Consider the following 25794-nt stretch of genomic DNA (forward strand, 5'->3'; position numbering starts at 1 on the left):
AATCTTAGCTTAGCACTCATCTTTTTATTGTAAAAACGCATATTGGCTCCTGGATCACAAATGAAGTTGAAACAATTGCTATGCTTATCTAAGGACTTCTTTCTTAAAAGCTTCTTTAAAAAACAATCTAGGGAGGAGCCACATGAAATCACTGTGGTCCAATTAACAAGGATCTCACTTTCCAAGCTTGCAAACAAGAGATCACATTAACACCTGCTACAAAAGCAAACATTTTTAGACATCTTCATCTTAACCTGCTTGACATTGACTTCAAATTCCTGCTTAGCTCTTGGATGAAAATTCTTGTGACTAGCATGTGTATTTTTATTTGGGGGTGGGAAGATTATGACAGTAATATTTTTTTCTCTCTAGTATTTATGCATAATTCACCTCAAAGATAATAGGAGTTACCCTTGATGGGTAACGGTTTTCCTGGACAAAACTGTTGAAGGAAGAACATTATGCTCATGGGAGATAAAAGCTGCATGTGAACATACATAACACTAAATGTGCACTGAGCGTCCTTGAAGGATCTCATCCAACATATGCCTACAGTGGCATGTGTAAGTATCTCCTTTGTGGTCAGCGCATCAAAATAAACTGACTTCTTGGGCCAACACATATATTTATACCATTTGTACAGACAGCAAAAACATTTCTTTGCATTCATCAGGAAAGACACCACTCCGCTGCAGCAGAAATGTAACCCACTATTTAACACTCACTGCAAACTGTTGCAACGGGACCACAGCAGAAGCAAGAACTGATTTTTAAAACACTTGTATGACTGAAAAGTTGAACTTAAGTCTAAGTCCAGAATTGTTGGAAAAAGAAGAAATAAAGCCACTGAAATAACTCTAAATGTTTTGTTTTGACAATGCTCCTCAGGAATTCACCACACTTAGCTGGGAAAATGCTAGCAGTTAAATCTATTCAATGTCATGACATACAAAATTGAAACATAATTGCTCCTAAGTGGTTGACAACTGGCAAGTACTTTTTCCATAGATAGCGATAAATTTATGCTATCAAATGGAAGATTCTGTCAAAAGTTTGATTTTAATATAAATGAAAATGCTACATGAGGACTCAAAAGGATAAGGGGAAAAGCTCAGCAGTAACACTTTTATAACCACATATTTAAAAAGCTTTGAAGTGAGGAATCATTACATCAAAATCATTTTCCTTGAAAGATAAAAAAAAATAAATTACAGCATGAATATTAACAAGTTATTAGAATAGCGAATTTCAAAGAGCAGCAAAAAAACAAGCAGCCGATGAGTGGCCTAGTTTAAAGAATGTCTTACCAATCATATGGTTAGCGACATGGATTTGTATCTCTCTCTCATTCTCAAAGGTCATCTGGCACTTGATGCATTGATAGGTCTTTTTCTGTTTAATAACCAAAAAAAGATTAGAGAAAACTGCACTGTAGCATAAGGCAAGTGTGATTGTGAATACAGCACGTTGCATGCTTCAACTTTCCTCCAGTGAGGCCTTTTCTGCTCATACAACCCCAAGAAGACACCAGTCTGGGTTGGGCTTTTTCAGAATTATCAATACAATTTGTAATTAACAGCCAGCTTTAGGAAAATTTTTAATTTCAACTTTAAAATTTTCAAATTATGGTACCTGAAAATCTGATTGAACCATAACCAGATTGCTCATGTCTTTTAACCCACTGCACTAAAAATTAATTCAGAGTGAAATAAAAGACACTGCAAGGAAACTCTTCAGAAGAGGATGACTCTCTTGGAAACATCCATCTTTACATAAGCTCAACATACAGTAGGCAAAACACCTGTAGTTACCTGGGGAAGGGAAGGACATAGGGAAAAATACATTTTGTAATTATCTCCCACCAGAAATCGTGGACAAGCTGCATTATCGCAAAGAATTGTATCCTAACACAATCTGTTGCGATTTTCTCTAGTCGTATCAGGAAGGCTTAGCTGCAGAAGTCAGGAGATAGTGTGAAGAGTCAACTGCACGAACTATTTATTCAAACAGGGAAAACGAGGTCTGCACTGAGATTGACAGTGGTGTGTGTACTGGTGCAATACGACAGGAAAAAAATCAAGAACTCATTTGCAAACATTAAAATGCAGGTTGACAAGTTAGACATCCAAATAAAAAATAAAACATGAAGGCTAAGATTTTGTACACTTGCAAACCCTCTCGTTTCCCGAAGCTGGACTACCGTGCTTTGGTCTAATGCGTGTGTTTATTTACTGCACAGGAATATGCTATTTAAATAGACACCTTTTGACATGCCATTTAGAAAAACTGAGCCTTTTGTACCTACTTCTTCATGAAAAACTACTCCTACTGCAACACTCACCACCAGGCAAAAGTGTGCAATCTGTATCCTTAAGGCTACATTGGCTGGCAGCAGAGCACGTGACATCTCCACACGCCACAAGCTCAGTTAGCCAAGAGATGAGATGAGAACCCCAAACCACTAGCACTGGGCAATCTAATTCAGTAAGTGACACCTTCTTAACTTTTTTGAAGCAAAATATTTTGGGGGCATATTTTGTGAACTTTTAGAAGCACTCTGTTTTTTCTTACAGCCTCCACTCTACATCTAGTTATAGAATCCCATTTTTAGTACAGCAATAATAAGTCAGAAGTTTCGAGTTAAGCAGAGGAGTTGCAGTGATCCCCTCTGCACATGGGATCCAATTTCCTTGAGCACCTGCTGAGGAAAGAACAAATTAGGTGCTGCCATGAGCTTCTTAACTACTTCCCATGTCATCAATGGCAACCAGTTAGCCTGCTGGAGGTTAATGAACATGCTGTAATACCATAATAACAAATGCAGCAGCCTATGGATGCCATGCATGTTCCATGAATTCTGTAGGCAGTGTGTGTTTGTACACAGACTAAAATAACAATGGGTGATTAACATGATAATAGGACGGCAACTATACTCCACTGGCCGAAACCTGACACAGCCAACCATGGAAAAGGAAATTGTTTGGTTTGGCTAATTATCCCTAGGCAGCTCCAGAAAGTATCCTTCTGGAGTTCATTTGGAAATCAAGGCTGTTAATGGAAAAGCAGCTGGATTTCTGCAGCACTCTTCCTTGGGACTCCATTCCAGCAGGCGGTCACTGCACACATACGTACAAGCATCCTCGCAAACACACTGGCACACACACACGTAGTGGGCTCCTATAGCTAAAGACAAAACACAAAAACCCTCAGAAGAGAAAGATGGGATTGGGTAGTGAACAATTCATGTGGTCACATTCAAAATTTGAATCCTTCCTCTTTTGTAAGACTTCAAAGCTGACTAAGCTCTGTTCCTTGTTCAGCACTTATCTCTGTTATGAGGGTTCCCTAAGTTACTGGCTGAAAAGGGCAGTATTTCAGCTCAACTCTATTTCAAACTTGTAAAGTTATATTAAACACAGATGAATGATTCATTTTTTAAAAATTGATTTGGGCGCTTCTGAAAGCAACTTACTAACAGATCTGGAGACAGGACGTCTTTGTTTATCCACTGACCCAGTGCAAACTCCTCCACACCACTGCAGAAACTTGTACAACACTCTGCTTGGCATGATCACCTCTCAGAGAAGATAGCAGATTTCATACTTCTTCTGAGCATTACCTTTAGCCTCAGCTGAGACACATACAAAAGAGCAGTTTAACTGAGGCGATGGCTTTTGTCACTGGGTATCCTGCTTGACATGAGGCAAGGCTAATGAACAGCCACATACAGGAGACAAGATGAGTATAGCTACACTAGTGTCCAGATGCTTATGCAAGAGATGGAAGAGCTGATTTTGTTTGCCCATTTAAAATTTCTTTTTAAATAATATCACAAAACCAGACTTCCAGTTTCAGTAGAGGGGCTTTAAAACAAGGTAGTGTTATTTGTGGTACCAAGTATGATCATCTATTACCATTTTTGTGGGTAACCATGGCTTCACAAGCATTGTTAAATGGCTCTATACCTCTTTTTCAAGTTTCGTCTTCATGAGTGGTGACAACAAAGATTCCCAGACTCTGAGAAGTGAAGAGTCTAGGTGATGGCATCTAGGTGACAGAGACCAGATGAGCAAGCCTGTACCTGAGACCTCAGCCCCCATTAAGTCAAGATATTTAATTCTAATTCTGGCACAAAACATTAGTAGTAACAGAGGACTCTGGTTTCTTTTCAGAAGTAACTATTGTTCCCATGGGTTTTCCAGATTGTCCTCCTTACAATCTGGAAATGGTTTCCTGTTCTACAAAGAAAATACCCCTCAATTCAAGTGGATTTACAAGAGAAGAGAAGGGATGAGAGGGAGAACAAAGAGAAGGAGCTTAGACCACAAGTGTGCAAGAGAAAAGGAACCGAGTAAAGTAGCACAATAGGGTTCATTCTTAGAACTTTCTATCCCATCTCCTTTGCTTCTTCAGTCCAAATAATCTAGGTGGGTTAAAAATAGTAACACCATTCAAGATGGAAATTTAACTGAAGTCTAATGTTTTGTCACTGTCCATGTTAAGCAAGTATTGTTTGTGAAAACCGCAGTACAAAATAAGGACAAACCATGTAAGAGAAAGAGCTGCTTGAAAGGTGATTGTTTCCAGTATTACCTGGGGCAATGAGAAATTCCGGTATTAAACAAGGAGGCCTGTTTCTCAAAACATGTGCATTGCTCTAGAAGACTTGTTAAAAGGAATGAATAAAATGTCTTCAAAACTACAGCTCCTACACATAGGAGATATGATTAGATGCACACAGAAATATGTTCAGAAAAACATGAAAGCATTACCGCTGATGCAGCTCTAATAGAATGAAAAAGCATAGGTGTTGAGAAAAGGTCTTGAAATGTCCATGTGCTAGATATTGGAATGGAAGCTTCATTTGTGATGTCCATATTAAAAAAAGAAAACTTTTAATCCTACCCAAACATTCCCAAATATTTTCCTTCTTTATTCCTCAAGAGTTAATATTTATTTTCTTCACTTAACTTCAGAGTTAAATCTTCATTTATTTTTTTTAATTCCTTTAAGCTCCCAGGATCACTTCTTAAATGTGAGAAGTGTTACTGCAGATGGAGCAATTTCTGACGCTGAAAGAAGTTACAGATTTTGTCATCCTTTCCATCTGCTTGGATTTCATTATGCTTATTGTTATTTACTCTGAAATGCACATCCACTACTCAAAATCTATTCTCCCTGTATTTTCTTTCTCATTGTGCCCTGTCATAATCTTCAACTGTTTTTCTGTTTAGGAAAGAAAAATCAATAAGGTATTTGAAAAAGAAATGTAGAAGTTCTCAAGAATTGGAGAGAAGCAGCTCTGGCCATCTGCAGCTTACTCTGCATGCATTGTGCACTTAAGATTGCTCCAGTAAAATGGTATTTCACCTGTGCACAGCAGGCTAACAAGATGACAAGAGAGATGTGTTCAACTTGCTCAGCTTTGCTATGAAACCAACTAAGTTAAGTAAATGCTAGGGTTCAAATAGACAGAATATCACCATTTAAAAGGCAGTGTAATTCTCTGAATATTCATGTGCTAGGGAGACACAAAGGGCACTCATTGCCTTGAGAAACCAAAGTGAAACACCAAACTTCCACATGAGCTGATATAAGAATTCAGGTCTTGTATCTATAATGAAGATTAGTTAATGAATTATTCCTAATAAGAACATATCTATTCTGAGATGCATATCATAAAGGTCTCTGATATTATTAGTGTATGTGCAGGCCATAGATATCTGTTGAAGGTACCATTTACCATCATCACAAATGTTGATTTTTCATCATCTTCTACAAAGGAACTAAGACCTTCTCTCATGGCCTGAAATTCAAAGAAGTTACTTTATTGAAGAACTTAAAACTCTCCCTTGAGAGAACAAGTATGGTAGCTGTCACTGAAAAGAAAGAGTTAAAGCAAGAAATAGGAACAGAAAACAGCAGTGTACTCTGCTTCTGATCACTGACAGAAAAGTAATCCTCTAGACTGTAGGCATAGCTGTATGAAGTAAGTTGGCCCTACCTAAGAGGTGTTTTAAAGAATTTAGAAGGAAATAAAGGCCTGAGGAGGAGCAAGGAGAATGACCTAGCCAATGCCCCAGCTGAACTATCAAAAGGTATCACACCAAAGAATGGCTATTTCCATTCCTCCTTCTTCTGCAGAATTAGGTGTGTGTGCCTGGATGCTTAGTCAATAAACTCAGAGGGAACAATATCCAGTTGTTTTACAGAGAAAAAAAAGAAAGAATGAAATTAAAGGCCAACAGGTGCTGAGGCTGGCAGTGGTGAGTTCCAAGTTGGCCACACACAGCCCAGCTCTGCTGGATGCTGCTACCCCAATGCCAAAGCACTGAGAGAGAGCTAACAAGTCCCACTGGGGACACAGCTTGCATCCTCAGGACGTACATAGGGTCTTTTACTTACTGAGTCTCTAATGCTCTAGTTGAATGGTATGTTCAGGTTCTTTTAAAGCAGTGAGCTATGTTTGTGGGTGCTTTAATTACCAGATTGACATAAACAGGCATCTATGGCTGGAATTATTCATTAGGAGTTGGGTGCCTAATTTCCTTAGATACTTCTTGAAAATCTCACCCCATCATGTTTAATTAAAAATGTCAGATTATATCAATACTCAGATGTGTCTGGTGTTGGTCTCCAGAGAAGATTTCCAAAATCTACTTCTCATTCCATCTGTTCCTGACAGTGGAAGGACTGACTTGGCCCATTCTTGAACCAAAACGTCAGCAAATTATTTTAAATACTATACATTGCAAATGATACTAATCTCCTGAGTAGGCTTCTGAACCCTTACTTGGATCTGCATGTTTCCAAGCATTCTGTAAGCTAAGAAACAGGAAAGCAAGCTATCTGTAAACGTTAAAGGAGAATATGCTTACATGCAGCCTGCATCAGACAACAATTTCCAGATGCACTGAGAACACTATTTATCTTACAGGAGGGCCAAGAAGCAGATCCTTTTAAAATCAATTTTTAAATCATACATAGGCACAAGCACACATGTATGCACATAGGCACCCAAGCAGCCTCACAACATTCACTCTAGCAGACATCCATAAGGACGAGCTCTTCAGCACAAAGTTCTTTTTTAGGTGAGAACTTGAAGGGTAGAGTGGAATTCACTACATTATTCCTCGTAAGTTCCTTTACCCTTCTGCCTGTGCTCAGTTCCCTGGTAAAGAAATAATCTCCTCTCTCAAATATGACAGATCTGCTTTTTTTTTGTTTTGGGTATTCAGCCTCTCCATTTTTCATGGAAATGCCCCAGGTCTTCCAGATCTGCCAGTTTAGTAGTGCTGGAATTCATGGACAAACTTGATCTCCACTGCTCAAGTGCCCCAGCTCTCTGATGGTAAATCTAGGTTATAGTAAAAAATCTGATGCACTGCCAACTAAGAATCAAGGAGACTGCAAGGCTGAGCAGTATTTAATCTTCCTATGTGCGATACTCTAATTTTCTCCTGTTTTGTTGCTTTTATTAGTAGCATTAGTAACTTTATAAAGCGATACTTTAAAAACCAAAATCGGATCAGTTGTCACACTAACAATCTACATTTTATCCCTCGGGCATTTTTAAGTTCAGCTGTACTTACTCTGGGAACAGGGGACGTCTGGGTACCTTTCCTTTGGCCACTAGTCTCAGGTGTCAGGTCTCGGTGATCTACCTGAATGTGGCTCTCTAGGTCTTCAGCACTTTCAAATTTGACACTACATTCTGGACACCTCAGGCTGCCACACGGTCTCTCGTTCACCTCCTGTGGAGCCAAGCCTGAGGACTGTCCATTGGTGCTCCTGGTCATGCATCCAGCACACAGGCCATAGGGAAGGCCATTCACATCCAACTTTACCAAGTCCTGCTTATTCCGGAACTCCTTCAAGCACAACGCACACTTGTAGAGTTTTTGCAAGGCCTGGCCATTGGGCGACGAGGCTGCAGAGTTTCCTGCCAATTTCTGCATGTGGAAGGTCCCATGAATTTTCAGCTCAAGGGTAGAGGTGACTGTCTGCATGCAGACAACACAGCGAAAGCCAGTGAGGGAGTTTCTGAGATCTGGATGCATCTGGCAGTGCTCAATAAATTCCTCCTCACTCTGCAGTGGCATTTTGCAGATCCGACACGTCCCCGTATCCAAACTCTTGCTGTGAGTGACTTTGTGCTCCGTCAGGGTCAGCAGCGATGGGAAGCGTTCCCCACAGATGGGGCACATGTAGTGCTTAGCTGGGCCTCGATGGGTCTGCATGTGCTCTCTCAGGCCATTTTCTGAGAAAAAGGTCCTTGAGCAGATATTACACTTGTGGCTACCTTTGATGAATTCTGCTTTCTTCCTAGAACAGTCATCCTCCCCAGGTCTGATGTTATGATCTCTCAAGCGATGGTTCTGCAAGAGGACCTCCATAGTATAGGCAGCCCCACAAATGTCACAGCCATACATGGGCTCAGAGGCATCTACATCATCCTCACTGGCTTCATGACTGTTGGAAGTATCTGGATTCTTCATTAATATGTTCTGGATATCTGCTCCTTCTGTCTTCTTGTTTGTTGGGGTCATGCCATTAGCTGTACCGTTCTCAGCACTAGCATCAAAAACACAATGTTTTTCCCGCAAGTGCTTTTCAAGCAAGATGATGGCATGAAAAGCTTTGCTACAAAACTTGCAGTTGTATTTTTTGCTGTGGGTTGTGATGTGGCACTGCAGTTCCACCTCTGTGCTGAAGGTCTCACCACAGAAGATGCATTTGTGAGACTTTGATGGATTCCCCAAGTGACTGTGCTTCACGTGTATCTGGAGATCCACCTCCTTCCTAAAATCCCAGTTACAGGCTGTGCAACGATACATCTTCTTTTCATTGCTATGCTTGACTGCCAGATGCACTTGGATGGATACCTTGGAATCAAAAACTTCTTGGCAAAGGGTGCAGTGATACAACACAAAAGTATGCATGTCCAACAAATGCTTCTGCAAATCATCCACTGAAGAAAACTGTTTGTCACAGCTCTCACATACATAATGAGTTGAAGTTGTCATGTAATGTACAGTGAGATGTTGCAGAAGAGACTCCTGGGAATCAAAGTCTTCTTTACACTGAGGGCAGGACTGTTTCCTCAACAGCAACTCCAGATGCAACTTTAAATGGGTTTGAAAACTTTCAAAATTTGAGAACTTTAGATCACACTGATTACATGGGTATTCACCATTAGACACTGAGTTTGCACTAGCAGAAAGACGTTGCCTTTTAGGGGAAGAGACTTCAACATCAGAAGAAACTGGACTCTGCTCTGCTTTTGACTTCTTATTGTGTGCCAGAGGAATGTTCTTGTGGTTTTCTTTAATATGCTTTGTAAGCTTCAGGATGGAGCCAAAAATGGGGGAGTTTGTGCAATAAGGGCATGAATAAACTTCCATAAAAGACTGTGTTGGCTGAATGACAGGGGAATCCAATTTTGAGTTTCCTACATTGCAGTGAGTCTGCTGAATATGCTCAGTCAAGGTTGCTTCAGTCAGAAAGCCCATGGAGCACTGGTTACAGAAGAAAGCATTGTTGCCATCTTGAGGGGTAGCATTTGGGCCACAGTGAGTAATACGGATGTGTTCTTGTAAGCTATTGATATCTGCAAACATCTCCGGGCAGTAGTTACAGTGAAAGGCAGAAATGTTGCTAAACTGCATCATGGGATAGGCATGGTTTTTGTGCACCTTTCTCACATGTTCATTCAAGTTGTACAGTGTAGGCATGGAATCAAGGCAGATCTGGCACGTGTGGCTTTGCTGAGGTTTGTCTGCATGAATGGTCTTCAGGTGAATCTCCAGAACAGCAAGGCTGTTGAAGTCACGCTTTGAGCAGTACGGGCAGCTGTAAGTAACTTTAGACCAGTTCTGGCTTTCCTCTCTATCCACAGATCTGACTTTCTTTTGTCCTCTCAAAGGCTTTAAAGTCGAATCTGGGGTGGAACCTCTTTCCACCGATGCACTGGAGTCAGGCGTTGCACTGCTCATGGATGCCACGCTCCCCAAGACTGGGTCGGGGCTGACGCTGTGATTGCTGGAGTCAGGTTGTCTGTGGCTATCCAAGTGGCAATAGACTTCCTCCACTGAAGAAAACTGCTCCGGGCACATAGGGCACTTGTGTTTTTTGTTGGCATGGGCTTGATGAATGTGTGAGAGCAGCGAGTTTTCGTCTGCAAATACTTCAGGGCAATGAATACACTGCAAATCTGCCTTCTCAGAAAGCTGTGGGTGGCGTGTCATTACGTGCTTCTCCAAATCTTCAGTCTGACTGAATGTCTCTTCACAGTAATCACACATAAAATCATCCTTCTTCACCTCTTTCTCAGTCTTTGCCATATGTTCCTTGTTCTTTTTATGAGCTTGCATGTGACTCTGCAATGAGCTGGTAGATGAAAACCCGCGTTTACACACAGTACACTTGAATGGTTTGCTGGAGCTGTGGGTTTTCAGGTGAATTTTGAGGTGGTCACTGCGAGAGAATGCAGCCTCACACTCGTGGCAATGGTACTTTTTATCCCCTGTGTGAAGCTTTATGTGGCGATCCCTACTTCTCTTGTGCTTAAAAAGCCGGCTACAGTAGGTGCATTTGAAAGGTAGTTTGTCACTGTGGATCTGCTCATGCCTTTTAAGGTAGCTCAAGCGAATGAAGGACTTATCACAAAACTGACAGGGATATGGCAGGCCAGTCCCCCCTTCCTCCTCCCCGATGCCGAGATCACACCCATCTCCTATCATCTGAGTGGGTGATGCAACATCTTTGCTGGAGGGAGATGAAGCCACCCAGGAGAGTTGTGGGTCGTCATCACCATCTGTAATGGGAAAGCAGAAAGGAGATTAAAAACAATTCCCAGTGCATCTGTGAAATAAGGACAAAGCTCTCAACAACACTATGGGCTTCCACTACTACAGCATTAAAAAAAAAATCAACTAAAAATAATAATCTCCTGAATTTCAAAGGAGAAAAATAAAATTATATCTGTACACGCGAGTCACAAATACACTAACATATAGCATTAATAAAAAGCATTTTTCTTTAGCATGTTTAGCACCTGCTCACTGCACTGTTAAAGCTACAAACAATGAATAAAGAAAGCAAACCACAATGTGCCACGAAGCAATACAAACATTTTGCAAAGCTATAGTGTTAAGTGATCACCTGTGATTTTGTGGGTCTTTTTAAATGCTACATCAAGATGATTTTAAGTAATGTCTCCATTAAACAAATTCATTCAGTTCTGTCTCAAAACTGTAACAGAATGAAAGGCTGCTCGAAAGCAGAGTCAAACATCTCAGCGAAATAAAAGCATCAGATTTGAGATGGCTCAAGAAAATCAGAGAAGGGATCTGCACCACTACCACATTCATTCATATGAAAGGTAATGCTGCCTGCTTGGTACAGAACTGAACAAATTTTAAAAGACCAGAAAATCACAACTGAAGAGCTGATCACCAAAAAATCCACTTCAGAATAAATCAACAATGGCCTAGCCTCTGTTTTAATGATTATTTCCTTTGCTCAATATAAGGCTTTGGAAAATATTTTATAATTTGCTATAACTATAAAGAAACACAAGCACCAACTCCAGCAGCAAAACAGTCATTTTAGGAAAAATATATAACATGTTGGCAGCTTTCATAAACAGAATTGTTAACAAGAAACAGAAGAAAGTTCAAATATTCCAATAAATGCAGAGATGTTGAGAGAAGCAGAAATGCGACCAGTCCAATATAAAACTGAATCTCGGAGTGAAGCAGAAATAAAATTCATGTAAATGTGGGAAGGTGCTGACCACAGATACATTTGGAGATTGAAAAAAGGAACCAGTTCTCCAGATACATTGTCCTTATAAAACATTTAATGTTCCTATTTCAGCTGTTACTAAAACAAACCAATAAAAAAATCCCCAACTGTGCGTGTAGGCTGCCACACGCGCACTCTGCGTGCCTGCCAACGAGAGTGGCCGGGCGAAGAGCACATGTACAGCGGAGATGCTCTCAAAGAAAGGCTCGGCTAATGAGGATATTACCACTAAGAGGCTAGCTCCTGTGGCACCATTTGCTTTGGCAAAGACCTTCTTCAGCCTGGGAAAAGAGGCAGCAGAGCTACCTTGGAAAAACACACCAAACTACTTTTCCTGCAGGACAGGGCTGCTTGTTTTCCAAGACGCACAAGTCAGGCACCCAGTTGTCTCCCGCTGTGCTCCCCAGAGAGCCCTGCTTCCCCCTTTAACTGAACCTCCTGCTCCAAAGTGATGCCGAACACCAAGAACATGCTTCCTTCCGCTCCTGAAATACACACCAGCCCATCAGCAAGCACCCACGCTTCCAAGATGCTCAAAGTCTCTGTGCTCAACTGATTCTGCCGAGCCTGGCTGAGTCTGCACCTAAAACACAGCCGATAAAGCCCTGGTTTTTACAGAAACTTTCCTTCAGGTTTTGTTTCCCCGACCATGAATGGTCTCTCTCTGCGGCTGCAACAAAGCCTCATGTTCCCAATTTAAGCCACCTCCGCCGCCCGCCCCGCTGCCGCGTAGCTTCTCTCAGTCCCCGGGGAGCCCCCCATCCCCCCACCCGCGCCGTCCCCCCAGCTCTGCCGGGTCTCCGTCCCCACGGACCTGCGGCCACGGGCCGGCGGAGGGAAGGAGGCAGCCTGCTGCCAGTGCCTGGATTAGGGGCCCCGGGGAGGTGCCGGTAGCTCAGGGCTGGCTAATTCCCTCCTCTCGCCAGCTGGGCTCCTCCAGGGGAAAGGAGACAAAGGGGAGCAAGAGGGGGATGCTGGGCCTGAACTAGGGCAGCACATGTTGCGTTTGTTACCGCTACTGCAGTCTGCTGGGCAGGGAAAACAACAAGAGACGAAAAAAAAACACACCACCATTGCTTTATTTACTGCTTGGGCTTACTGGCTGAAATTTAAAAAAACATTTAAAATGTCCACCTTGCAGAAACTATTATATGCATTTTAAATACGTTCCCTTTTGCAGCCAGACTACTCGTGCTGGGCGGCAGCACACAGAGGCAGGACTGCACCAGGATGAACTTCAAGCACTTAAAACGGCTCCAGTGAATAAAACTTCATTGTGCAGCTTTGCAACTGTAGAAGCAAAGGGCCAAATCCAATGGTAACACGGCCTCTGCCAACTGAACTTTAACTTCATTACCTCCATATCTAGCTATGCCAACCATCGCACTGGCCTGCCATGCAAACTGAACAAATCTTTCAGAAGGTCTCTTTTTCCTCTGAAATGAACCCATCTACCTCAAAATGCACGGTAACATTCAAACAGGGCCACTTCCCCTCCAGCTGCTGTTTTTTGACATAGTGGGCTATTCAGAAAACAAAATCAAAGAGAGCTGATATTACTTTGTGAGTGATACACAAAGACTTTGCTATGCTAAAATAATATCGATTGAAAAAACCCTAACATTTCTCAGATTGCAAAGCTGGATTTATAATAAAAATGGAAGCATTTACATTGACAGTTGAAATCTTGATTTAGACTTTTTAACCAATATCCATGTTTAGCTTCTAGATTGTTTTTATTGCACTGTTTTCTCATACTTTTACAATTTAAAAATATTTGGGAGACTTTAGCTCCAGAAACAACCTAACTTTACTTCCTTACAAACAACATACTAAATTACTAAAGGCCTAAACTGAAGAAATTAGGGAAAACTCATTATCATTAATCTCTTTATGGAGTGAAAAATAGCCCTGTTAATTTTAACATGCCATATTAAATTGAAGGAAAGATTTGTAATGAACTGAGAAGGAAATTCTAAGGTATTTTACCAGAGTAATATTTTAGTGGGAAGATATATTTTAGATGTGGTGTGACATGTCTGGCAATGATGGTTAGAATAATAATTCTACATTAATGCAATCAAAGGAATGTAGCAGAATGAGAAAAATCACTTTCAAAAAGGAGATTAAAGTCATTAAAAATGGCTAATCCTGCAAAGTGGGACTGTTCTAAAATGGAGAATCACATGGCTGGTGCAAGGCTTTTGTCATTTGTGCATAAGAGAATCAAAACAAGTATTAAAAGCATAAGAAAATTCAATAAAAAGTTTAATTAGGAAAAAAGCATTAAGGAAGATTCACAATGTCCATAGTCCTCAGGATATATGTGCAGGTCATGAAGCTTAAAGGGGCAAACTTGATAATCAATCTTAAAGTGGTACAGTAATTTAGCAACTTAATGTTCAGCACGTTTACAGGACTGCAAGCATTTATCATCATCACTGAGAAGCTAATTCCAGCCTCAATGCATTCAATAAATGTATTGCTCCTTCTAATAAGAGCAATTTGGCCAAACTGCAGTATAAATCATATAAATCATACTTCATTCCCTGTTTATCTTCCAGATAATATGAGCCAAGTTCAGAAATATACTCGTGAAGCTAAAACAATAAAATGATGTCTTTAAAAGTGCGATCTCTCTTCGAAAGGAGATATACAACATCACAGATTGCCAGGAGTAAGCAGTGCTGTCATCTCAGCACACACAGATGACTTTGATATATCTGTTATTCAAAGTTACTTCGGTAATAGAAGTAAAATTCATCAGACAAAATTTCTCAGTCACTGCAAACACTTCCCCCCATCTCCCTGCTAAAAGATAGCTGGAAGCATTATACTCCTCCCAGACTTTGAGCAGAGACACATTTGAGGTGGCTGCAGAGGGAGAGGCTTGCACAGATGCTGATACACCCACGTGGCCCCTGTCCTGGGGTCAGCATTCAGGGGCAAGGGCTGCAGAAACCCAAGCTAACCCCAACCAGCTGCTCTTTCTCTTAAGTACAAAAGGTGTGCACAGAGACTCCATTTGCTGGCCCAGACCTGAAGTTTGTCCTTGCCTAAAATATCTTTTTGACCAATACAGAGAATTCATCAGGTTTCCTCCAGTGAAAAATCTCTCTGGCTCTCTCTCTCTTACATGTGAAGGGTTCAGATGGTTCCTGCACAATGTCTGCATACATTTTCCCCACACACCTGTGGTCTGAGAGGCCAGTTTATTCCAGCAGCACAGACAGAGCACCACGGGGCTCAGAAGAGGTCACACAATCCACTCAGGCATCAGCAAAATATGCAAGGTTTGGCCAGAGAGGCAAATTTGAGACTCCCCTCCTAAGCACAGAAAACATTTCCATAGAAGACCGTAAACCAAGGAGGTTGGATTTGGAAGGTGCTTTTATTCTGCCAGGTTTGTTCCTGCAGCGCACAGCTAGTGCACAAAAACAGTTAAATTAGAAAGAAACAGAACCAAATAAAACAAACTACCAAAAATCAGTTGTTGAGGAAAGGATCTGTGTTTGATTTAAGCTTTAGGCTACTGAGAACTGATGGAATTCTAGCACCCGAAAAGGTAAATTACTTTTAAAAACAAGATTGGCATCATAAGACTTGCTTCTGAACTGTGTTTCAGTTCCTCATAGCCATATTAGAAAAAAAAGCCATCTGCTCCTCAAGGGCAAATTGTAGGGCTTACTTCTGTGTAGCTGTGAAATCCTGAAACACGCTCAGATGGAAAGCCTGATAGAAATCCTATCAATTTTAATAATTATTATTATCACAGGTGCTTAACTATGAGAACGCAACACAGAGATTGAGGACTAAGAAATCTTCAGTACTGGTTACAGCAAATTTTGCACTGTTGCACTACGTATTAAAGCCAAGGATAGATCATTGCAACAGATTATAGTAAGAACCTCACCAAGCATATGCTGCTCATTTACGCTGCAGTGCTGGTGTGAAATAATGCAAGTCAAATGTTTTAAGTTTCGATATTTTCAGTGCACTGTGACAGCTTCTTACGTGAACTGTTTATTGGGGTGTTTAGCCCCATTTTCCTGCACATTTCCCACACAGTTACAACAAAATAAATAATAAAAAATATCATTAATGTTCCAAACTCCATGTTGCATGCATATATTAGTTTCACTGAACGTTGTTGCTGGTTTTGTCACAGAAGGCAACAGTGGACTGCAAACCACCAGCTCCTGTGGCAATGAAAACCTCTTTATTTTGACACTGCACCTATATCTGAATGGTATTGTAACTGCTGCACTGTGACTGAAAACCAGCATGAATATGCATTCAAACATACTTAACTAACAAATGGTAAAAAGATTTCTACAACTTACTTATAATTATCCCTACAAAAATACCATGCCACCATCCCCCAGAACTGGTCAACCCACTCTCAGCCAAGGCACTAAAAGAGGGACCAGGATGTTGAGGCTGCTCTGAGGAACCCTACACACAGCTTCAGACCTCAACAACACTAGTTTCTGCACGAAACAGTCTTTGTGTTTTTTTTTACTTTTAAGGCATTATACTTTTGTGTGTGTGTGTGTATATATATATACACACACAAAAGTATAGATCAAAATGTTCAAAGCAAACCAAAAACTGAATAAAAACCTAAGAGGTGCTAATGTAAATGGCACCACAGGCAGTGTTTTTGTTATTATCTGTGACTTGAGAAAAATGCAGTCATACCTAATTATATGCTTATGTGGTAAGCATTTCTGTTGGACTAAATTTCCAACAGTTAGTGACTTTTTCCTGACTTCTCAGATTTGTGCTGCAACTCATTTTTAAGTGAATTTTTTTAAAAGACAGACAGGCATCTGGGTCAATGGAAAGTATACATAATCTAATTTTTCTTCTCATGCAGAGAGCAACTTGATGTTTAGAATACAAAATCAGCACAAGATGTAGCGCAGAATTTCAAATGCAAAACTTGCTGGGATGTCTGCTGCAGATAAACTGTTACACACAGACGGTTTAAACCTCACTGCCTCTGTTTAAACCTTTCTATAGTGATCAAAGATACATCTAATTGGTCTGTTTTCTTATGCACCAAGTTAAAAGTACTCACAAATATGCCTGTTGAAGCTTAGTGGATATACAGAAACTTGTTAAGCCAGTGACACATGTCTGAGCCCTCGCTTCCCATTAGCAGTTATCAAGACTCAGTGATGCCCTGATGGTCATCACCCAATAGGATGACACACAATGCTATACAGATGAGAAAATCAGAAGGTCTTTTTAATGTTATTTTGTCTTTTGTCAAACAGTCTGTGTTTTGCTGGTAACATAAAATTAACATATCATTAAATATGTTATTTTATACTTCAATAAATGGCATAATAAGGGGTGGAGGAGAAAGTTTTATGTTAGAGCTAGGAATAAACTAAATGCTTTCAGAGTTGAATCACTGTTTTTCTTTACTCCCTTTGGAAAAGCAGCAGATACTATATTCTGCTGTGCATCATGGACTTGGGACTGAAAACAGCTGCACTCTAATTACATGTAAAGTGTACCAAAACATTCCTTTTATCACAGACTGTAAATCTGTTAGCATCTGTCTCTCCTTTGTTTCTTCCACAAGATACAAGCTTGTTTCTACATTTTTCTCACCTGTAGCGGTAATTAAAATTCATTATAAATGAAAGGAGTGAACACTAAAACAAGTTCCTCTGTGTACAGTTCTAAACTCAAATTAGAAACAGCTGTTTGCTAATTCATGCAGTGATGTTTTGTCGTGCTCTGTGAATCAATAATAACTCACCCTATTTCTACCAAAACGTTAGGATTATACATATATTTTGCTAAGCAATTTGCTCTTCAGAAATGTTCAAATGCATACTCAGTCTTTTTTAAGCGAGATTAGAAGCTGATACCTGCAAAATCGTCAATGAATTAACAGAAAGACCTTGATAGCTTGCTGCTTGTGCTTACCCTTCTACTTAGAGGGTCCTGTGCCATTTTTGCTTGCTTGGCTACCTACACAGCATTTAGCAAGAGGCATGCTGTAAGACATGTAAAAGAACACAGCTGTATATGGGGTCACACACATCACGGATGCAGCAGTCACACTGAGAATACTACAGCATTAGCGTTTCAGCTATGACAAGCACAACTTTCGAACATAAGGAATGACAAAGCCCTTAGGAAAATAATCCTAGTAGAATAATTATTACTTCTAATAATTAGTTATAAAATTAGTTATAATAAATGGTAATACTTATGTTAATTGTTAATAATATTTCTCCATATTATATTAGACAGAACACAAACTTCATCTGACCCTGATGGCCCTACAAGCACACAATTATATTCTGCACTTCTTGCTACTCGACATCAATGTTTATCATTATTTCAGTGCTTGATTATACAAAACAAAGAGACAACACATAGCAGTTAAGAGCTTTGCCTGGTTCATATTTTATTTACACCTAAGGATACAAGCAGGGTGGTTGCAATGTTTTGATCAGAGCCCATGGGAGATTTGCAGTGCCTGCTCTTTTGCAGCAGGGCTTGGGCCACCCCTAGCCCCTGAACTGTCACTCATGTACAGCCAAAGATTCGGCTCAGAGAAGTGGAAGATAATCAGCTTCCATGAAGGTCTCTGCAATACATTTGAGGAATGTCCTTTTCTCATCTATACAGAGAGATGGTTTCCCCTTTCTCCATTTTTGTTACTGTTAGCATGGAGTGTGCTTCCATACAGCACAAACTCAAGCATTAAGACTCTGAACCACTCCTGGAGGCGTGGCCAGCAGAAGAGCCCTTCTAGTGGGATGAAATGCGTAAGATGAGTTTCTTAAATTTATTATTTCCTCCCTCCCATTTCATCAGGCAGCTCTCAAATACAGCAGGTACCAGTTCCCAAGCTGTTTTGCTGAGTGCCTTCAGACAGAATAAGCTCAAGTTCCTTCCCTCACATCACACACTTAACTGAGCATCAGATATACAGACTAGCTGCTGCTTGGATAAAACTCAGTGAATACAGAAGTTGAAATTGAGAGACCTGACCTGATCAGTGTGATTTAATTTAATGCTTTACTGTGCTCTTTTTCATGTTTCTGAATTGTACTTTCAAGTGAAGATTAAGTCATCAATTACAATCCATTTAGCTCATTCATAAAATTCATTTGAGGGTCATATCCTGCACAGAGAGAAGGAAGCCCTGGAAGCCAGTACTGACAAGGATGGGCAGCAGTTTCCCACAGGATATTCAGCTGGTGCAGAATCAAATCAGAGCTCCTTTTCATGGTGTGGGCAGCAGTGTGGAGAAGCAGGTACTCTTAAAACTGGGGCAGTGGTGAATTAGGACAGAAAGTTGTGCCAAGACCTCTCCAATAAGCTGCTGTTACTGCTAAGACAAATGAGTATCTGCTTCTGTGCTGGTACTAGCACTTGTACAGAGCTCTACTTAATCTTTTCTGGCTATGCCCAAAGAACCTCTAAGATGGAAGAAAACTGGAACTAGACACCATTAATGCTCTGTCTTCTGCCTGAGTTCACCAGAAGTGACTGGATTGCTAGGATGTTTTTTATGATGAAATTGTCAACTGATGCTATGCAGTGACCTGCACTCTAGGAAAATGGATATGCAGTCCTTGTCTTTAGTGTATGAAAAGTGCTTTCCCAAGAACAGACTAAAATACTCCTATATGACTATTTTCCATCAGCGCACAGTAGAAGAGATGTCATTTGCCATGATCCAAACCTGAGAAAAAACTCATGTTACAAACCTCAGCCCTGCACAGGACTTTACTGCCAAGCTTTCCACCCTGAGGAATTTAAAGCTGGTCATATTGTTAAGAGTAAGTTGCAAGGGAAAATAAAACCAGCTTGTTAAGTTAGAAAGAGCAAGCTGTTCCAGACTCTCATTTTGATCTAGGTGGGAAAACCGTGATGCACTTACAAACTTAGTGGGTTGATGTTTATGATGAATAGACCTAATGCTGAAAAACACATGTTGGCTGAAATTACTCAGCAGTAAACAAACAGTAAAACCCAACAGCATTCAGATTTTATACTGTCTTCAAAGAACCAGGGAAGAAAGATCGATAAATTATATGTGACAGACAGTATCAAATAACTTGTTTTATAGCTGCACGCATGCATTATTGGTCTGACTTCCAAATGTGTTGTGTATTCACATCAATCCTATTGAAATCAACAGGAACAGCAGCTGCTCAGCACTTCTGAAATCTCAAATGGCATAAATATGAAATACAGCCAGTTCTACAGAGGGGCATTTTCAGAAAGGTGCTTGCATTCCCCATCCCTTTCATGAAATCAGAGTGAAGACTACATGCAAACACCGTGAATGGAAGTTAAGCTGCACTTGTGAATATCCCAGCTTCCGCAAGTTTGATGGCTGTAGTTCCTCAGGGCCTTCACCCACCCATTTTTGAGGGGCTCATGTTCCCCAGTGACTCTAGGGCTAACGAAGCTGCCAGCTCCACTTCACCCAAGCCTGGAGATAAGAGTTTCCTTCAGCTAAGCAGCTCCCCCATTCCTTGGGGACAATCTGCATCATGGCAGAGTACAGTCAGTTAAGACTCTGGATTTCTTAGTGGATAACTTTTTAAAGAATACTTAATTTAAAATTTGTAAAAGAACACTTAAAACATAAAAGCACACTGATGAATATGAAGCACATTCCCGAGAACCAGTTGAACATCGGTCATGAACCTGAATTATATTTGTGACTGGTCTGAGGGGAACTGCACTGAGCAGAGGTGGGATGAAAGGTCTCCACTTACCTGACAGAAATAACCAAGTTTTAAAAGGAAAATAACTATAGATTTTGTGCTGTACAAGATGAAAGTCAAACAGTGTGGCTTGCTTATAAGAAGTGTGTATTCTATGCTGTACTGTAATGCTGCTTCTTGTTCACTAACAGCATCCATCATTTCAAATAAGAAATTACTTACAAAACAAGCAGGCAAAAGGAAGTGTTTGCCACCCATTAACAATCTTTCTTGGTACATCAGTGCTCCCCTACAACAAACATGCTGCATGACAGACCTTTCAAGTTTAACCAGCAGTGACCTGGCATCTGTGATCTGAGGACTTGCACGGCATCACACAACAAAATCATCAATCAAAAGCTGCTCTCTTCTTCCAACTCATCTTTGCCCTTTTGCTTGAAGGGCCCAATGACAAATTGTGTGACTGCACTCTGAGGTTTTCAAAAGAAGAGCTGTGGTGGCAGCTACATTCTGTTCTCCCAGGGCTCATGCCTGCGTTGGTGCAGCCCGGGTAGGGATCCCTGCTAGAGATCCCAGGTAGGGATCCTCACCGAGTGCTTATGCAGGCTTCATGGGATGACCTCCGCAGTGCCCACCCCACCACAGCCGTCTCCTGCAGACACCAGGCGATGAGGTGAGATCAGCTCATGCTGTGCCACATCTCCTACAACGTGAGTCTGCACAGAGACTTTTTGAGCCTCTCTAAATTCTTTAGAGGCTTCTCAGGATGTCAGTCAGCACCGACCACACTCCGGAGAAAGCCTCCTGTAGGGAGGATGCTCATCAGTGCAGGCAGGCAGGGAAGGGGAGCACAGCTGGGGAGCCAGAGACGACAGCCTCTCCGGCCCTGCTGTGCTCCTGCCAAGAGACACATAGAGCCCGGCACAAACCCCCCCTCCAGCTGAGGCTGTGCTTCCATTCTCGGCTGCAGGTACCACTCTGCCCACGTACTGGAACAGGATAATATGATCCTTTAAAGTTCCTTAACACCAATGGTGTCCTCCTCCTAAATTGTTTAATACAGTCTTAGATGCTGATTGTCTGTATTCAGATAACTCTAGTTTAACCAGCAATGCAGGTCTCCTCCTGACCACGTGTGGTTGGTTTTTTTCCTTCCACAAATGTGAATTGTACAATTTATTCTAGTTAGCAACTGTCTCTGTGCCTTGGCCACAGATGTATGAGAGACTGAATTTATAATGAGGAAAGGTGCAGGGCACAATTATTTGTTTAAATGGGATTAAAATTAGGGTTGAAACGTACATTGAATCATCTAAATTTATCCCTGAAGAAAAGGAGGGTCAGGAAACATCTTGGCAATTGCAAACAAATATCTCTTTCCAGACCATCTCTTTCAAACAGCACTCCCTCCATTTGAGAACAGTCTCACACAGACATTGGCACCAGTATCAGAGAATTAAATAAAGGGAAAAGCTATAGTCAATAGCTTTCCATCTAACTTTACCCACATAATGAGGACTGGCTCTACTTACAAAAAAAGTATCTGGGAATGTTAATAGACTGAAAACTCAGGCAGGCAGTGAGGAGAGAGAGAGATTGAATTTACTCTACAAAAACGCATTTGATACTATAGGTGCAGAAAACATTTGGCTTTCTGGAGAGAAGTCCACTAAATTAAAAAGTGGGTGGAAGCTGAAGGTGGGTGTTTCTTTCAAGAGGAAAAAGCAGTCCAAAAAGTAACAGCAAAACACAAAAGAACAAAACCAATCAAACAAAACACCAAACAAAACCAAATCAACCAGATAACTCTCAGGGAATTTGAGCATCAAGATCAGGGGGAAAAGAAATCACAGAATGTTAGGGGTTGGAAGGAACCTTGAAAGATCATCAAGTCTGACCCCCTTGCCAGAGCAGGAAATCAGACAGGGATGTAGCTCCAGAACCAGACACGTTAAAAAGAAAAAAAATCTCTAGTCAGTTCATGGCTGCAGACATGCACACACCACCCCCATCCTGGCAAATCTGGTAGTGGTGGGTTTTTTTCCTTCAGATATGAAAAGGGTTTGTACCTGTGCACCTCGACCTCTGGTGTGAGGTACTGGCTCACAAGTCCAGAAACCCCACATACAGCATGGCACAGAGAAGTTACCCAAATACCTACTACTGAAAGGTAGCTGGTAGATACATAGAAGAGACTGCACTCGCTCCCAACTGGCAATTTATATACTGGGGGGGGGGGGGGGGGGAAGAAATGTTTTTACAAACTGTGAAAAGAGTTTTAAAGCTCAGAACACTGAGCTTTAATAAGCTTCACTAAAAAAAAAAAAACCTACTGTCCTAAATGCCTCTAAATACACAAAACTCCTTGCTCCCTTCCCAGAATCCATTGGGTTTTGTCATTCCCCTTTCCAAGCCTATAGCCAAAGCTCCCTGCCCAGAACCTGGCCATCCCTGGTGTCTCACATGGGAGACTGACAAAACAAGGTACCTCAGATATAATTCACTTTTTTTTTTTTTGGCTGGTTGTTTTTTTTGAGACTTTCCTGCTATATATTTTAGTTCTGGACAACAAAGCAAAAAAATTTCTAATAAAACACTTTCAGGCCACCACTAACCTGGACTGCAGTCTGAAATAGGATCTTTAATCCATCTCACCCTTGCAAAAGGCAACAAAAATGGACCAATTAATTATTTGAATGAAAATTCAGCAACTGTTCCCTCAGACTGTTAGCCAGAATTACTTGTGAAACTGAATTCCATTTCCTCCATGTCATACTTAGTTTAGCACATGGAAGTATAGTGATCTGGAAATGGAACATCGGCTTCCCATCTAGATTGAATTATCTGCCTGTATTTAAAACAGGAGTTCAATATCTTCTGTTGAAAAGTGGCAACTCCACCTCAGTCATGGAACATCTGAGTACAAAATTAATCTTCTAAGTAGTAAATAGTAGACTGACCTACAGCACTTTCAAACAATTCACTTTAGAGCTTGAGGTTCCTGGATTCCTTCCTGGCTATCTGACATCAGGACAAGTTGCAACATCATGTCAGCCCTAAAGTTACTGCACACAGGCTTAAGAGTGCCTCCTCTTAATTCAGTTCTTTGGCTGGAATTAAGATACTGGATGCGATCTGACTTTTCTCTTTACTGTGTTGCTGTGTATCAAAACACCCATTTTCCAGTGGGTGGTGCCTAACAAAACACAAAGAAGAGGTGTGAACTCAAAGAGCCACTATAAATGCACAGAAACACACCGTGTCAACACATACCAGATGCCTGATATGTACAAAAGCATTAAAGAGAGATACCTGAGGCATTATTTTAGAATTTTCATTTTAAAACATTTTACTATCTATTTATCTAACGTCATTAGAGAAGCTTGCATTTCAAACCCCACAAAGCCAATACCTCCTACCCATTCTACACAAATTCCTGACAGAATTTTCGTGCAGTGTTATCAAGTAACAATATTTACCACGTAAGTAATTATTAAAAACTCTGAGATTGTGCAATTATGTATTTTAATTACATGATCTGATTAGCTTTTTTAATCACTTCATAAAAAGAGAGGAAATTCACTGAGGTTGTCAGAAAGTTAATAAAAATAAGGTAATTCACTGCTAAGGCTCACCATGGTGCTTTTCTAACTACTTCCTTGCTACACCCCACTGTGCCTAGGTATTAGAGGTCAACTATAAGTATTAATTTCCTTACTTCTATTAACTTTGGTGACAACTTTTGTGCTCTTTTGGCATGGTTTTGTTTTGTTTTGTTAGGAAACACTTTTCATTTGGCTGAATGATATTTGAAGCAATGCAAACTCCTCAAAAAACTGAAACCTGCTGTCCTCTGTCCCTGGCTCCTTTGAAGGAGAATCAAGGAAAGATGCTGCAGTGATCACTGTCACACAGTGCCACATGAACTGCCCCACCAGCCTGCAAAACCCACCCAATTTAGCAATGTCAGACAATATTCCACCAGAGGTAAGTGGCCACATCAGGCCAGGGTAAATGAGGGCTACTGAGATGCATGGAAAAGTCAACACAGTGCTATGAGAAGATGATGGAAATCACTGCCTAGAGGTGGCTGAGCCTAGGACATGCAGCAGAAACCATGTGGGTGGCAGAAAATGGTGCTTATGGGCTCTTCCAGACACAACAGCACTCATAGGCCTGGCCTGGGAAAAGGGAAAACTCAGTAGCAGCAAGAGGCAGAGTTTCTGCAGGAGCCAGGACAGACAGACACACAGAGATCCAACTAGGAAATATAAGCAGCCTCTCAAAGCATTCACACCAACAATTCAGAGCCAACATGCCTGTGGGTTATGTTGAGAGGGCTGGAGGTGAAGGAGAAGACTGGGGCTGCAAGAGTAAACTGCCTTCTCCTGCTCCTTAGGCAGGAGTGAAGGAGAGAGTGTGGTTGTTTCTGCTCTGGAAAACATTTTTTCTAACTTTTGGATGGGAATCTGCTCCAAAGAAATGTTTATATCCAAACTGGGAGCTTCTAATGTAATACTTGGCTGTTGGATTCAGCAGCTCTGTTTTACTCATTTTTGGTTCACCCACTCCCCCCCTGCCCCAGCCCTTCTTTATTTTCCTCCTTTCTACCTTTCCACTCCCTCTCCCTTGAGTCTCTTGAGAGAACAAATCACTTTGGGAGTTTTAATGGACTGAGAAGAACAGAAATTTAATCAGCGTGTGTGTGTGCACAGGCCAGGCACATCACAAGCAACCGCAGGGCAATCCATTTGGGCTGCCCCACCCGTGACCCCAGTGAGGCTGGGCACCCCCCTCTCTGCAGGGCTGAGGTCCTTCACGTAGGACCTTGGTGTTGCCTGCTTCAGCAAGAGAATACTGCCAGATGCTGACAAGCCAAGAGCAGTTATTTCAGGAGACTTTTTTAATATAGAAGCAGCTGACACAAAACGTGTCTCACTGGGGAGGGAAACCATGCTCCCAGAAGTAAAAGACCACTAAAAAGCTGCTTTTTTTTTCCAGGAGAAATCTGAAACAGTTTTAGGCCAGATATCACTTAGATTTTTCATTTTAGGATACTTGTACCGTGTCCTTTCAGTCTTGTCCATGAAGAATATTAAGAGGCTGCTGCAACCAAACGTTGACATGAGCAACCAACCAGACGTGAGCAAATTGAGAGACGGCACAAGGTGTTTTCAGAAAGCAGAAGCAATCTCAAAGAAAATCTGTCTCAGACAAAAGAGCCACTGGTGAAGAAGCTGCACTCAAGCCTCCCCATTAGCAGCACCCTTTG

At 41.2% G+C, this 25794-nt stretch overlaps 1 protein-coding gene across 4 annotated transcripts in view; it reads right to left on the minus strand.

The window, feature by feature from the left end:
* ZNF423 (zinc finger protein 423) overlaps positions 1-25794 on the minus strand; it is a 233952-nt gene that overhangs the window by 91849 nt on the left and 116309 nt on the right. For all 4 annotated transcript variants that reach the window (XM_064160340.1, XM_064160339.1, XM_064160341.1 and 1 more), the window contains 2 exons: positions 7593-10816; positions 1308-1392 (listed from right to left, as the gene is read on the minus strand). In XM_064160340.1, coding sequence (XP_064016410.1) covers positions 1308-1392; positions 7593-10816 — 3309 coding nt within the window. The remainder of the gene's footprint in view (positions 1-1307; positions 1393-7592; positions 10817-25794) is intronic.

Source organism: Pogoniulus pusillus, chromosome 20 (assembly GCF_015220805.1).
Source record: "Pogoniulus pusillus isolate bPogPus1 chromosome 20, bPogPus1.pri, whole genome shotgun sequence".
Classification (NCBI taxonomy): Eukaryota; Metazoa; Chordata; class Aves; order Piciformes; family Lybiidae; genus Pogoniulus; species Pogoniulus pusillus.